The sequence below is a fragment of the Pyrgilauda ruficollis genome, unplaced genomic scaffold (assembly GCF_017590135.1).
Source record: "Pyrgilauda ruficollis isolate IOZ18807 unplaced genomic scaffold, ASM1759013v1 scaffold29, whole genome shotgun sequence".
NCBI lineage: Eukaryota > Metazoa > Chordata > Aves > Passeriformes > Passeridae > Pyrgilauda > Pyrgilauda ruficollis.
This window is the reverse complement of record NW_024524266.1, coordinates 981,572-995,411: the sequence shown is the minus strand read 5'-3', so window position 1 is coordinate 995,411 and position 13,840 is coordinate 981,572. Positions and strand designations below refer to the sequence as shown.

At 37.9% G+C, this 13,840-nt stretch overlaps 1 protein-coding gene across 6 annotated transcripts in view; it reads left to right on the top strand.

The window, feature by feature from the left end:
* ARHGEF7 (Rho guanine nucleotide exchange factor 7) overlaps window positions 1-13,840 on the top strand; it is a 115,446-nt gene that overhangs the window by 76,821 nt on the left and 24,785 nt on the right. For all 6 annotated transcript variants that reach the window (XM_041472309.1, XM_041472315.1, XM_041472313.1 and 3 more), the window contains 5 exons: window positions 4,689-4,827; window positions 5,715-5,774; window positions 6,966-7,112; window positions 8,933-9,019; window positions 12,442-12,520. In XM_041472309.1, the coding sequence (XP_041328243.1) occupies window positions 4,689-4,827; window positions 5,715-5,774; window positions 6,966-7,112; window positions 8,933-9,019; window positions 12,442-12,520 (512 nt within the window). The remainder of the gene's footprint in view (window positions 1-4,688; window positions 4,828-5,714; window positions 5,775-6,965; window positions 7,113-8,932; window positions 9,020-12,441; window positions 12,521-13,840) is intronic.

The window sequence follows — 13,840 nt, the reverse complement described above, 5'->3', positions numbered from 1 at the left end:
TGGAGCGTGGAATACAGATCAGCTTGAGTCAGAAAACTCTTTGTGCTTCCCCCACTTTGGTGGATCCCTGAGCCTGCAAGTGTGCAGGCTGATGTCATACGCTGAGCAGCAGTCCCTGGGAGAGGAGCTGGACTGGGAAGTGTAGCCCTAGGAAACGAAAGCTGCAGCAGAGGGGTTGCTGAGCTAAGCTGTGTCACGACGCTCTCAAAATGCGGTGCCTGTGTGCAGTCCTCAGACCCCTCAGCAGTGATAGCTCATGCTCCATCTATTATAAACAGAGACCTCCTTCAGAAGTGTAAGTTGTGATTTTAAATGTTTGTATTTTTAGTTCCTGGATCTGCTTCCTTCAAGGTTCAATGGCCTTTTTTTTCTTTCTTCTGTTACTTGTAGGCGCATCTGAACTTTGTTTTCTTCCCTCTTCCAGTATGATCTGTGGCTTTTGAGGCAGCTGTTCTGAGAAGGATTTGAATATATTATAGGGCTTAAAGACAGTTTTCATGGTGACCTTTAAAATATCTCAAGCTGTGAACCAGCTCCAGTCTGGGGTGGGAGAACTCTTCAGCTTGAGATTTCAGAATATTTGAAGCACAGGACTTTTGTATGCTTCTCTGTATTTTATTGTGTAAAGGGGTGTGAGTAGTGAATTAAAGTCTCATCTGCCTCTTTCTGAAAACCTACTTGCTTAGGCAGTTGTGACTGAGTTGATGATTTCACTGTTCAAAAGATTTTTCTGTTCAGCTAAATGATAGGTTTTTATTTAAACATACTCTTAGCTGTAGGCTGGAGTTTAATTTAGCACATACTGCCTAGGAGACTGTGGTACTTGCAGGCATCAACTGAAATTGTGACATGAAAGAGCCATTGTCTTTGGTGAAGCAGCTGACAAACTTTATGTTGCAATTAATTACAAAATGCTTGTGAGCTGTTGTCACAATTCAAACAGTATTTAAACCCCCTCATATGTTTTTGAAAGTAAAAGTTTACCCTTCCATTATGTCCTGTATGCTATTTGTCTTTTGTGACTAAATGAAAGACACTCACTTTAAGCTTTGAGCTAAAGTAGCATCCGCATTTTGATGCATATTTTATGTCCACAAAGCGGCAGAGATGCCAGGTTAGTATAGCATGAGTAGAATGCTACAGTGGTCTGCATGATGGAACTGCTCAGACAAAATTTTGGGTACTGTTGTATTAAAGGAGTGTGTGCCCATGTTCAGACTGTAGCTTGAACAAGCAGGCATGTCAGAACTTGTCAGAGGGAAGCATAGAAGTGTATGAAAGAAAACATTGTCCTCTTGGGAATGTTGGAAGAAAACTTCGTCATTCAGTTTTAATTACACCTGTTAACACTGCTCCCTGTTAAAGGCTTCCTGATGATGCCATTGCTAAGCCTGTTTTTCAGGACTTTGTGTATGTTTCAAGTGAGTTGAGGTTTAAACTTGCTCCATAGATTTCTGTATTGTGATTAAGTAAAAAAGGTGATGATCAACACCAAGTGTCACTTGAGCAGAGAATGGCATAACCACTGAGTGTGTTTAGTTAAAGGGATTGTGGAGTAGACAGTGAAAACAAGATAATACCAGCTTTTAAATTCATGTTTCCGAGAAGTCAATTTTAATTCAAGCTACAGTAAATTTACCCCTGTTTTTTCACATATCTTTCATAATGCTGAAATTGAAGAAATGGAACAATGATAATGAAAACTAGAAATGTGAATGTAGGTGAAACAGTAACCAAAGTTTCTCCTACAGTAAAAGAATTTTAAAAATAAAAACAAAAACAAAAAAAAAAAAAAAAACCCAAAAAACAAACAAACAAAAAAAAAAACCAAAAAAAACCCCAAAAACAGTTAGTGGGAAGTGCAAACATTGTCTGAATGCATAGCTCAGCAAATACTAATTGTATAATGCATTTGTATGCACTCAATAGTATGGAGATGGCTGAAGTAACTAGGAATGGGGGGTTTTGCCCCTTAGCAGTCTAAGGGCAAAAATGAAGCCTGTTCAGAACAGTGTCAAATTGAGTAGCCTGTGGTATTTGAGGTTGGCACATCCTATGGAAAATGCAGCTTTGTAGGGGTGAAAGAGAATCTGTGTAATACACTTATGGATTGTCCTTCCTGAAATGGGGAAGAGTAGTAGATACTGTAAAAGGGTGGAGTTGGTACAATGAGGCAGCAGGGGCTGTTTCTGACTGAAGCAAACAAAATGCAATGAATGAGTTTAAACAGCTACTTCCTCTTGGTTCTTGTAGGAAATGTCTTTAACATTAAGAAGATGAAGTATCAAGTACTGTGTGTAACCTGACTTTATGATGCTGAAATGGGTGGGGATGATTACAGGTCCAATGAATGGATATAACAGAAAAGCAATGACTTGCGCATGATCAATGTCATACACATAGAGAATTTAAATTTAAAACCAGTGAGTGCTGTCTGGCAGAAGGGCTTTCCTTGGTGAACTTTGGTAAAGCTTCCTGTGTAAACTGGGTGTCGTTCCTTTATTACTTACTGGAAGCAGTTTCTTTCCTTTTAACTGAGTCAGGAGAAGAGGTGACACCACGCTGTAGCCACAGCCTGATGTTTCAGGGAATTACCCTGGATACTTGACCACGAAGTAGCTGGTAACCTGGTAAACCCAAGACACAGTTACAAGGCAAAATCTGTAGTTTTGTTAGGGTGCCACTGCAGTCTGCTGTCAAGTTCTGAAGTGGTGTGATTTTATGCTAAACAAGGGCTGCGATTAAGGAAGTGTTAGGCAAAGGAGGTCTTCAGCCTCTAGGTATTCAGAGCTGGCTAGCATTACTTAAATTTAAATTTAAGCTCAAAAAGTACTCGTGTTCATCTGTGTTGCATTATTATAATCCTTCATGCAAGGTATTGTAGGAAGTTTTTTGAGGTTTTTAATTTTGGCTGAAACCTGTTTATGTTGCAAGCTGATTTAGAAGGCCTGGAGTTGCTGATACATCCTGCTTAAGAGGGATGCAAGGTCTTTCCCAAATGTGCCCAACTCTTCTCTCTGCATCTTTAAAATGCACAGCAGATGTTGAGAAAGCCCCTCACCCTCTTTCTGCACTCTGTAGTTAAAAGCAGCTGAAATGGCACAAATGCATGCACTGAGGAGACCCTGAGCCTCCTTAGAATGGGGACAGAAAGCTCTTGAAAGAGGTGATGTAAAATGATGATGAACCTGACAATACAGAAACAGTGCTGGCTATACTTAAACAAAGTAGTGTAAGTAAATTCCAATTAACTAATCTGAAGACAAGTAAACTTGCAGTAAACTGTATGGAAAAGTACCTTCTTTCCTGTGAACTGGGTGAAACTTTGCTATCTGGGAGGTGAATGATCCAGGTGGGATGGTGGATAGAGCACTTGCATTGGGATGGGAAGGTCACAGTTCATAGAACTGTGGAATCATTTAGGTTGAAGAAGACTCTTAAGACATAATCCAACTGTTAACCCAGCACTTCCAAGTCCACCACTAAACCATGCCCCTAAGCACCATGTTTGTGTTCTTGTTCTGTTGTCTTCATCTACTTGGACAAATTACATGAATAATCAGTGTCACTTGTTCTGCAGTGGGAAGGAGTGTGTGTGTGTGTCTTGAATGCAGTAAGATGTTACATTTTTAATAAATGACTTTCTGAATTTTTTTACATAGATTTTTGCCTTTAGAATTCTGTGTTCTTTTGCAACTTGTATTTTATTAAGCCTGGCAATCAGCCCAGATGCTGCCATATCTTCCATTCTGAATGGAGAGGGCTCATTTTGTTCTTGGTGATTTAAACTCTTGAAAAGCTAGTCCTCCTCCACCATAGTTCTCTAAAATCTCTGCATTGTAAGCAGAAGATGTAGTTATTGTGTTTCCTTGATAGCAAAGGGAGCTGAAATTCTCAGATCTGGTGTTTTAACTGAGTTGTTGTGAAAGTTGAGGGGCTGGGCCAGTTCTAATTTATTCGAATAACCAAAAATATCTGGAGAGAGGAAGTAGCAATTGATGATACGTGGAGAGAATGGATTTCTTACGGTGGCTTTGCTGTGAAAAGAAGTGTGTTGTATAAGTCCACACTTAATGAAACCCTAGCTCATTAGAGAATAGACTGCACGTGATTATTTCTACCATTTGTATGAATGTTGATAATTTTTTTTGCATTAACACCTTGGATGTGAGATAAGGTCATTAAACATGTAAGTGTGAGGGAAAAAAGCCTTCTGACATGTTCTGTTTTCTTATTAGTGCCTGACACCATGAAAACACCTATTTTTTAATTGTATATGAAGCATTTGACTCATTCTTGTGTATTTCTTGTGTAAGCCACCTGTAGAGTCATATGTGGTTTTACTAGAATAAAGAGCTGAGTAATAAAATACAGCTCCATTCTGTAATTGTTGGTTGAATGGTGCAACATTTAGGAACTGTCTTTGAGCACTGATTGTCTAGAACAGTAAATTTCTTCCTATGTATGTTTTTCCCTGGTTGAATCCCAGACTTGCACAGGGCTTTGTTCCTGTATTTTATTTAATACACAAACTGGTCACAGCACTTAAGTTATACTTTAATTAATTTTTTGGCGTCCTGTTTTATTGGCATAGTTCATTGCAGGTAAAAGATTGAATGATTAATCCAATGTAGTTTATTTGTTTTGATAATTTAATCTTACTTTGCTTAAATATCTTGTGTACACAGTGAGGAACTAGGAGAATTCATGGAGATGAAAGGTGCAAACAGCCCAGGGATCCTTGTACTGACCACGGGCCTCAGCAAACCTTTTATGCGTCTGGATAAATACCCCACGTTACTCAAAGAACTTGAAAGGCACATGGAGGTATATCTTATCAGCATTTATGTTCCAGCTTAATGATGATTTGACAACAATTATTTTAAAGGTACATGTCAAACATGATGGGACCCAAAATTGCATTTGCTTGCTCTTCAGTCAGCCTTCTAAACTACAGGCTGCAGTGGTTTATGTAAAAGTCAGTGCAGTAAAACTTCCTGTAAAAGATAAACATTTAAAGTAAAACTATCCAGAGAAGCTAATCATCACTCCTAGAACAGTCTTATCAGGGTCTTCAGTTGACTTGACATTGAATGTGTCCACTGCACACTACTTGAGGCCACTTTAGCTTGCAGAGGGAGTGCTGCTTTTCACTTCAGTGTGCTGAACACATTGGCAAAACAGTCCCTCTGACCTCTAGTGAGCACTGTCCAAAAGTGATCTTTATAGGACAAGGAGGTGTTTGAGGACCTACTCTTTTCACCTTTGGATTTTATAGGTTGTATGTTTGGAGTGGGAAAAAAGAGAGAAATAGAAAGTGTGGGGGTCTTGTCACAGAGATTGGTTTGCCAGCCAGTGACAGCAGAACGTGTTAGATAGTCTGTAGGAAATCACCTTTGTGACAAAGCTAACCTGCTAAACAAAGCTCTGTTAATTCTTTCCTCTTGAGATTTCAGAATCTCTTATCCACTAGGTCTTGTAAAACTTCTTTGGCTCTATTTTAAGTATAACTAGGACTGTGCTAAGTAACTGTAGTTCTACTACAAGCCAGACCCACCAGTGTTTAATATGAGAAGGCCATGAAGAGACTAGATCAGTCTACAACTTCAGTTTTGCAGAATTGTTTATTTGGTTTTAGTTAAGCCTCTAACAATTTTTAAAATTAATTTTGCTGGAACTGAACCTTTTATGAATGTTTTCTCCATTTTTTTTAGGATTATCATCCAGATCGTCCAGATATTCAAAAATCCATGACTGCCTTCAAAAATCTTTCTGTAAGAGTGATAAAAGAATGGATTATATATTTTAAGTAGACTGTTTTCTAATGACATCTTCCTCTATTACTTAAAAAAGTGAAGCTTTTTCGTAAATGTGTAATAAATTTTTAAAAGCCTGGAAATCAATGCTGTGTGTAGGGAGAGCTAAGGATGTAATTTGCTGGGGAGTTGTAGTAAGTAGACTATTGGTGTAAGAGTTGTGCAAAGAATTTTACACCTCTTTGTCTGCCCTCTCATCATACTTCATCTCCCTTTCTACTAGTGCTTGCATGACTAGTGTCCTGAAGAAGGGCTTCTTTACAACAAATGAGTACATGTTCTGATTTTTTTTTTCCTACTTGCATTCCTTCTCAGGGAATGGCATTGGATTTGAGAGAGGTTGAAGAGAAAAGTGCTAGTGAAGTTCAGAAGATGCAAAACTTCTGGTTATAATTGGAACAGGAAGCCTAATTTGAACAGATAAGCTGTCTGCTACTGTCTTTACAAAAAAAAGAAAAACTATGCTTCAGCTGCAACAAGCAATGATTAATGCAGTCTCAGTTACAAGAAACTGAATGTGTTGTGCTTCCTCTTAAGAATGTATGCTGATGATAACTTGACATATTTTATTTTTTAAATCAGAAATTTAGTGTTATCAGTGTTCAGAAGAGGTTTGTGAGTTACATCCTGTTGGGTGCTATAAAAACAAGAGGAATCAATTCTGTTAAGAAAAATTCAAATAAACAGTAGTAGAGCAGGATGGAGTTACTTAATAAAAGTAGGAACACAAGGTTATAAACACTCAGGTTTGCACAAGTGGCATGTCTCTTCTTACTGAAAGGCGCTTTGTTGTCTAGATGTGTATTTCTGACAGCTGTTACTCTTTGCTGCTGAGCATGTCCATTTTTGGTTAGTCATACCAAATTTTGAAGTGTAAAGGAAGGAGAAAGTTGAGTAACAGAGCTATGACTGAATTTGGAATGGTAATTGAAGTCAATGTATTGAAAAGCCATAATATTTAATTTAGTAGAATTAGTTTATAAAAAATACTGGTAGCAGTCATCTAAATGAAAATGCTTTAAGTAAGATGCTGTCTTCTGTATCTTACAAGCACAGCAGCAGTAAATACAACTGTAGGGGTATTTCTACCCTTAACCCATTCCAGATTGGTAGAGTTTGTAGAGATGATGTTTTCCCTGTGTTTGTTAGGCACAATGTCAAGAAGTACGGAAACGGAAAGAACTTGAACTGCAAATACTGACAGAAGCTATTCGCTGTTGGGAGGGAGAGGACATCAAAACACTTGGCAATGTCATTTACATGTCCCAAGTCATGATTCAGTGTGCTGGAAGTGAGGTAATGTCCTTCTCATCTTTACTGTCACTCTTCCAATTTTGAATAAAAATCATTATACAACAGAAATAGACTGCTTCAGAGATGGTAATCTAAGCTAAAGTCTTTCTGTGTTGATTTAAGGCATATTTTACAAAACCTGAAATAAATTCCTTGAAGGTAGATGGTCTCTTCTGTAAAATTGACTGAAAAGTGACTAAATACAGTAGTTATAAATATTGTAAGATGATTTTTGCAGGGCTTTTTTCAGAGGGCATAATTGAACAAGATTTTCCATGTGTTGTTGTGTTACAGGATCATTGTGCATAGCAGTTCTTACAGTGTGTTTTAAATAGCAAACGGTTTAAAGTTTTATGTTGTAAGGTGTCTGGGACAAACACTTTTTTGGCTGTTATGGGCACATTGCTCAAGTAATTAATTTTGAAATACAAGCTTGAATACCAAATGCTTTTTGAGAAATAGAATAAGAAGATAAATTAGAAAGTTAAAAGTGACAAAGTTGGGTGATTTTTTTTTTCTAACCAAAGAAGCAAATAAAACGTAAAGAAAAAATTGTCCTACCAGAACTGATGTTAAAACAATCAGAAAAGCAAGTGCTAACAGAAAGGCAATGTTGTACAGGTTACTGACATGTTTTCATTGCTTGCTGTTCTGAAAAATCCACGAGGCTTTGAATCTGATGAGAGCTTTTGAATTGCAGCCTCATTCAGTCCATTTCCTCCCTTAGAACAAAGAGGTCCATAAAGTGTTTATGCAACTGAATATTTAGAAGTTAGTCACTTGATATTTTTCTCTCAGATATTTTGTTAGGTGTTAAAGTAAATAAGATTCAGTTGAGCTGATAGTGCATCTTCTGCAGTCATGTCACTTTTTGAAGCCAGCAAAACAAATCACCATTCCCCACTCTCATAATGAAGTAAAATGTCAAATATAATGGACTTATAGAAGTTTCTGTTTAGCATCGCAGCTTTTTGACAAGATACAGGACAACTTCATTTGTGCAACAGCAACTGGGTTAGGTTTTGTCTTTCTAAAAATGATATAGACATTTTTAAATGTTTACTTAAAAACATTAAAACCTGCTAAGGACTTGTAATTTTGCAAAGATGCTTGAAATTAGGATGGTGGCTTTGTCAGTTGATGTACTTATGTTGTTATTAAAATATTACACTTTAGTGCTTCTCCCTTTTATTGTTTATAGCAGTAGATTCAGAGTAAACTTATTCCTCATTCCATAAAAATACCCCAAAACAAAACCACAATGGATGAAACCATATATGAAACCAGAAGATTAAAACCAGAACAAAGTAATGAGTGCTTTTGTTGTGACTATACTAATTATTCCTTTGCTTCTCAGCATAATCCACTGTTTAAAAATCTGATCTCCAATTTGAGAGACCACAGTCTTGATATGACTGTAACAATATCCATCTAAATTATAGGAAGAAATAGATCCAGTATGTAATTTTGGTTTTACTGAAATTGGCCGCACAGTTGTTGTCATATTAAGCAAGGTCAGTATTTCACCCAGACTGTAAAAATCCTGTTTTAAAATACAAGGCTGTACTTTTCTGATAAAAGTATAGGCATATGATAGTAGCACTTTTCAAATAGAAAATAAGTAATTCTGTCTTCTTTCCTTTTTTTTTCCTGTTTTTTTTTTTTTTTAAATTTTTCTAAATACAATGGAGAAATAGTTTTGCACTGATCAAATATTTGTGGAGTAATCATCCAGTTATAATGCTGAGAGCTTTTAGTAATAGAAAATGGATGAGGGGACTTGTGATAGTGTATTTACTTTTTCGTTTTCTTCTTCTAACAAGGAAAAGAATGAAAGGTATCTTCTTCTCTTCCCTAACATTTTGCTGATGTTGTCTGCCAGCCCAAGAATGAGTGGCTTTATCTATCAGGTAAAGTACTACATTTACGTACGTGTGAAAATGTGTTGGGGGTTGTGTTCTTTCCAAATGATATTTCATAGGAAACTTTCTATTTAAACTTTTATATTTATAAATATAAAAGGTAATATCTGCAATAAGAAGTGGTCATGTCTTCCAAAATTCTGCCCTAGAACCCCAGGGTTTGATTTTCTTTGTAGATATGACTATCACCAAGGAGACATTAGTTTTTTTACCTTGCTAGGAGCAGCTGATGAGAGGAAGTATTGGTAGCTTTTAAGATGTATGTGGGAAACCAGTGTTGCTGCGTAGGTTTGTTAGTGCTCTTTGACTGCTGCTTGAGACTTAAAAAAATTGCACAGCCCCCTAAAGCTTTCATTAGTGTGAATTAGGCTGTTACCATCAGTTTGTTTAGATGCATCCACATGAGTGTTTTATCTTGGAATTGATGGCACACTTTCAAAATTCATCTTTTAATATTTTCTGTTTAATGAGCATTGAGTCACAGAGTAGAAGTTGTTTTGGGGCTCACAGACTAGATTCCATCTGGATGAAGCTGAAGTGGAAGGCATGCTCCAAATGTACACTTGATGCTCTAACTATGGGAAACGATAAGTACATGGACTGACATTCAGTTCCTGGCCCCAGCCTCAGGCTCTCCAGTGTAACACCACCTGAAATGCATACAAGGTGGCCCTAGGGACCTTGGCACCAGGTGTTTCACTTCACAAATCCTCTGCTCACAGCCACTAGACAGTCTTTGAGCTCTCTCCCAAGTTTCCTAGCTGAGTACTTGTGGCTGTCCTACAGACCTGTTCCAGAGGTGGAACAACTGCTGTAGTGCAGGGGTGCCATTTTTCTTGGCTCCCCTGCAGCTCTAGGCTCTGTTTCACAAAAACACTTGCATCTTGGGTGTATAGTTTCAAAGACTGCTCAGAGAGGCAAATGTGCAATCCCTGACTTCCCAAGTCTTGTAAATGTTCAAGTAATGCCATTTGGGTTTGGGGCATCACAGTAAAATACCAAAAGACAGGGAAAAACTGCAACCAAGTTCTAAAAGGAGACAGAGATTTCACCTACTAGAAATGCTTCTATAAAACAGACACTTGAACTGTTAATTCCTTTCTCCTGAGCAGTGATTTGCCTCCTTCAAAGGAATGCTGAAGGTTTCATTTGGTATTCCTATGTGATCAACCACAGTCAGTCACAAAAATGACTTTATTTTTTAAATTAAGAGCAATTAAATTCCAAAATTTGTTTGGATTTGTACCTTACCTGCCACAATTGTCGATGGATTTGTCTGAAATGCTGCTGCGTTAGGCGGTTCAAGTGGACAGTCAAGTTTAAGTTTGTGGCACTTCTAATTGTCCCAGTGTTGATGGAAAAAGACAGTAGAAAAGGCAGGTTAGTTGTGTGTTCCAAGTGGCACAGTCAGAATTTCTGGTGAGGATAGATTCTTCTGTACCGATTACAAAGCAGATGACTGGACATTTGGTATGGTAACAAGCAACATGAAATTAAACAGTCCGTCAAGCTTTATTTTTCCTCTCCTATCACTTGCATTTCTTCTTCTCACCCACTTTATCCCCTAGATGTACAGGAATTTTCAATAAATAAATAAGCCATTTTCTCTGGCTTGTCTTCAGCTTCTAGTCAGAATGGCCACAGCCCTTTCTTAGTGTTCACTGTCCAACCATCTCTTGAAAGCAAAACTCTTCATTTCCTCACAACCTCATGTGCGATAGTCCCAGCACTGAGAATGTCTCAGATTTTAATGACGACACAGCAAGGTGAAATTATTTCATCACTGTTTGTGTCTGAGACAGTTGATCAGAGCCCATGTCTAGAGTGCATGATGTGGGCCTTCTGGACATTTTTTTCTGAGGTTCACATCTCAGAACTGGGATGGATATGGGCAGAAGATGATGCAGTTCTCCCAGTCATTCTCAGGGAAATTATGCCAGGCATAATTATGTAGGATGATGGAGGCATCATCCTACATAACACCTTCCCTGCATTTCTGAATAGCCCCCTTGTTGTCAGGCTTCAGATTTTCTGGTTGATAGTGCTGATATCTACCATGTGAGCTAATGGGAAGAACTTTTAGCAGTGGTAAGCTGAAGTCACAAGAGGCAAGGACCATACTTCTTAGGAGGGCTGCGGAATTGTTTGTTAAAAGAAGGGAAATACAAATGATTCACCGGTTCACTTCAGATTTCTATTTTGCTGACTTTGTACTTTTTCTTGCCATGTGGTTCAGGTGATCTGTTTCCAGGGTACCCCTATATTGCTCCCCACCTGTGTCAGCAGTTCTTGCAGGTCTCTCTTGTTGTGGTTTTATGCTGTGTTATTCATGAACCAGCAGACATAGGAAAAAAGGCAAAAGAGCAAATTTTAGCTGCATTTGATAGTGCACATTGCCACCATGTTTCCTTCACTGGGGAAGCTGCCACGAGAGAACTCCTCCTTTCTCTTTGCTATCTTGGGCCTGAGCATGCTCTGTGCCTACGGAATACCAAGTGATTTTTTGTTTTCTAGCTTCTGAGAAACCTTTGTCCATTCTGCTGTCTTTAGGAAAGAGGAAAACATAAAGTTGTTTTTTATTCTTTCTGCTGTGTTGGAGCCAAAATTCCACAGTACATAGTATTTGTGCTTTTGCCAGTATTTGCTGAATAGTGTTTCTGTGCAGGAGAATACAGGATGTCTTAAAGAACTTTTCTTGAAGTTTCATTTTCAGTAAAGCCTTTCATCCCAAAAATACTCAATTTTATTTATTCATCTGTGTTTCTAAAGGGTCAAAAAGTTATCCTAAACTGACTTCTTTTTTCCCTGCTTGACTGGGTTTAAAATGGGATCTCCTGAAAAATTACTATGTTCTTCTGAAGAAAACTTATAAATTTGAAGGTGTTCACTGCTTTTTTCCCCCCTCAAAGTATTTCCATGAGGGAATTTAGTTGTGGCTTTGTTAGAGAAATAAATCTTCAGTAAATAGTTGATGTATTTATTTAGTGAAATACTCCATTATAAATTTACTTGTCCTACAGACCTTATTCTGGGAGCTAATAAGACAGTTTGCAAACAAATGAGCTTGAAGAAGAGTCACTGTTGCCTCCAGTAATATGATCCTGAAGGTCTCAGTTTCAAGAACCTGAGACTGAGGAATGATCACTACTGTGTTTGTATGGATTTTGTAGCCTGAATAGGTATCAGCTAGACTTAATGACATCACAGGTATCATTTGCAGAAGTTGGACACATGAAAAACTCCCATTGTGAGATGTTTGTATGGATTTTTGAATGTTTTTAAACCCATTGGGGTGTATGTGTCAATTTACTGTGAATGTCTTTTTTCAGAGCTTAAAGTTAGTATTTTCTTTAATTGGTAATATTTTTATGTGTTTTGTATTTAATATCGACATCTTTTTTCTTTTTAAGGGAAAACTGCCTATGACAGGAATGACTATTACAAAGCTAGAAGACAGTGAAAACCATAAAAATGCATTTGAAATATCAGGTATTGCCCATTAGTATTTTTATTTACTAGTGATTCCAGCATATACTTTTTCAAACATCATGCTCACTCTGAACAGAGGAAAAAACTTTTTCGTGAGGTTACCAAGCACTGGCACAGGGTGCCTGGGGAGATGGCTGTCCTTGGAGGTACTGGAAAGCTCCCTGGCTGTGATCTCAGGTAACCACTTGTCTGTGCTTGAGCAGTGGGGTCCTACAGAGGTCCCTTACAGCCTCAGCCATCCTGTGGTTATTCAGGCTTTCTAACACAGCTACCCAGAGCCCCACTTGAAGGTTGGTTTTTACTGCTTCTCTTAAGCAGTTAAGGAGCTCTTTGCATGGGATTCATCCTGGAATTTCTGTATCTTAATGAATGGAGGCAGTAGTCTTGGAGAAGATCTTTTGTGATGAAGCAGTTCCAAGTACACTATTTACTGAAAGAACAGGAATTCAAGAGACTCTGGAAGAGCTTTGAGCAAGAGTTTTCTTCTAGAAATTTTCCACCTCTTTCTGAGAAAACGAGATGCTTCTTTAGCATCTCTGATGTTAATGATTGTTGCCATTGTGCTTATAGGTAATTTCTATCAGTTTAGTCATTCATTTCATCATGTATATCCTGTGGCAATTTAAAGGGCAGTGCAGGGTCCCCATGGTGGAGTTTTGTATCTTCATTAATTTCCTGGATCAGTTCTACATCCAAGCAGGTTGCATTGAAAGAAATTTTGACTGTCTCAAGTATGATATCAATGCCATGAGTCACAGGGGAAAGAATTGTTCATATTGAGAAAAAAAATGTGGTTTTTTGCAATAATAGCTATGAGGCTGACCTCAAGGGGAATGCAATGGGTTAAATGGTGTTAAATGATTATATGGTGCAGAAGTGAAAGTTATCTTTGGTTGAGATAACAAGTGAATTTTGCCTTAGCTTTGATTTTATGCCCTCTTCTGAGAGAAAACTGGTGAACTCTTACTATATAACTTTTCCTGTGTTGTAGTGTACAGACTCAACAATGACATTTTAGGCTGTGTTCTGGCTTTGCTGGGGAAGATGGAGAAGCATAAGGCTGGTAGATGAGCTTGTCTCCTACTCTTGTCATTTAAGGTTGTGCTTAATTACTAGAGTTAGAGGAAAAAAGTAGGACCGCTGTACTAAGCTAAGAATAAATACATGGAGGTGATGTTTGTTACAACCTGGAACAGTGGGATGCCGTTGTACTGAAAATATGATTTAAATTTTTGCTTAGTATTGAGAGAACATAAGGTTTTAAGAAGTAAAATCATGTCAGAATCGACTAAACTGTTCTTTTTTCATTTCCTATGTCTT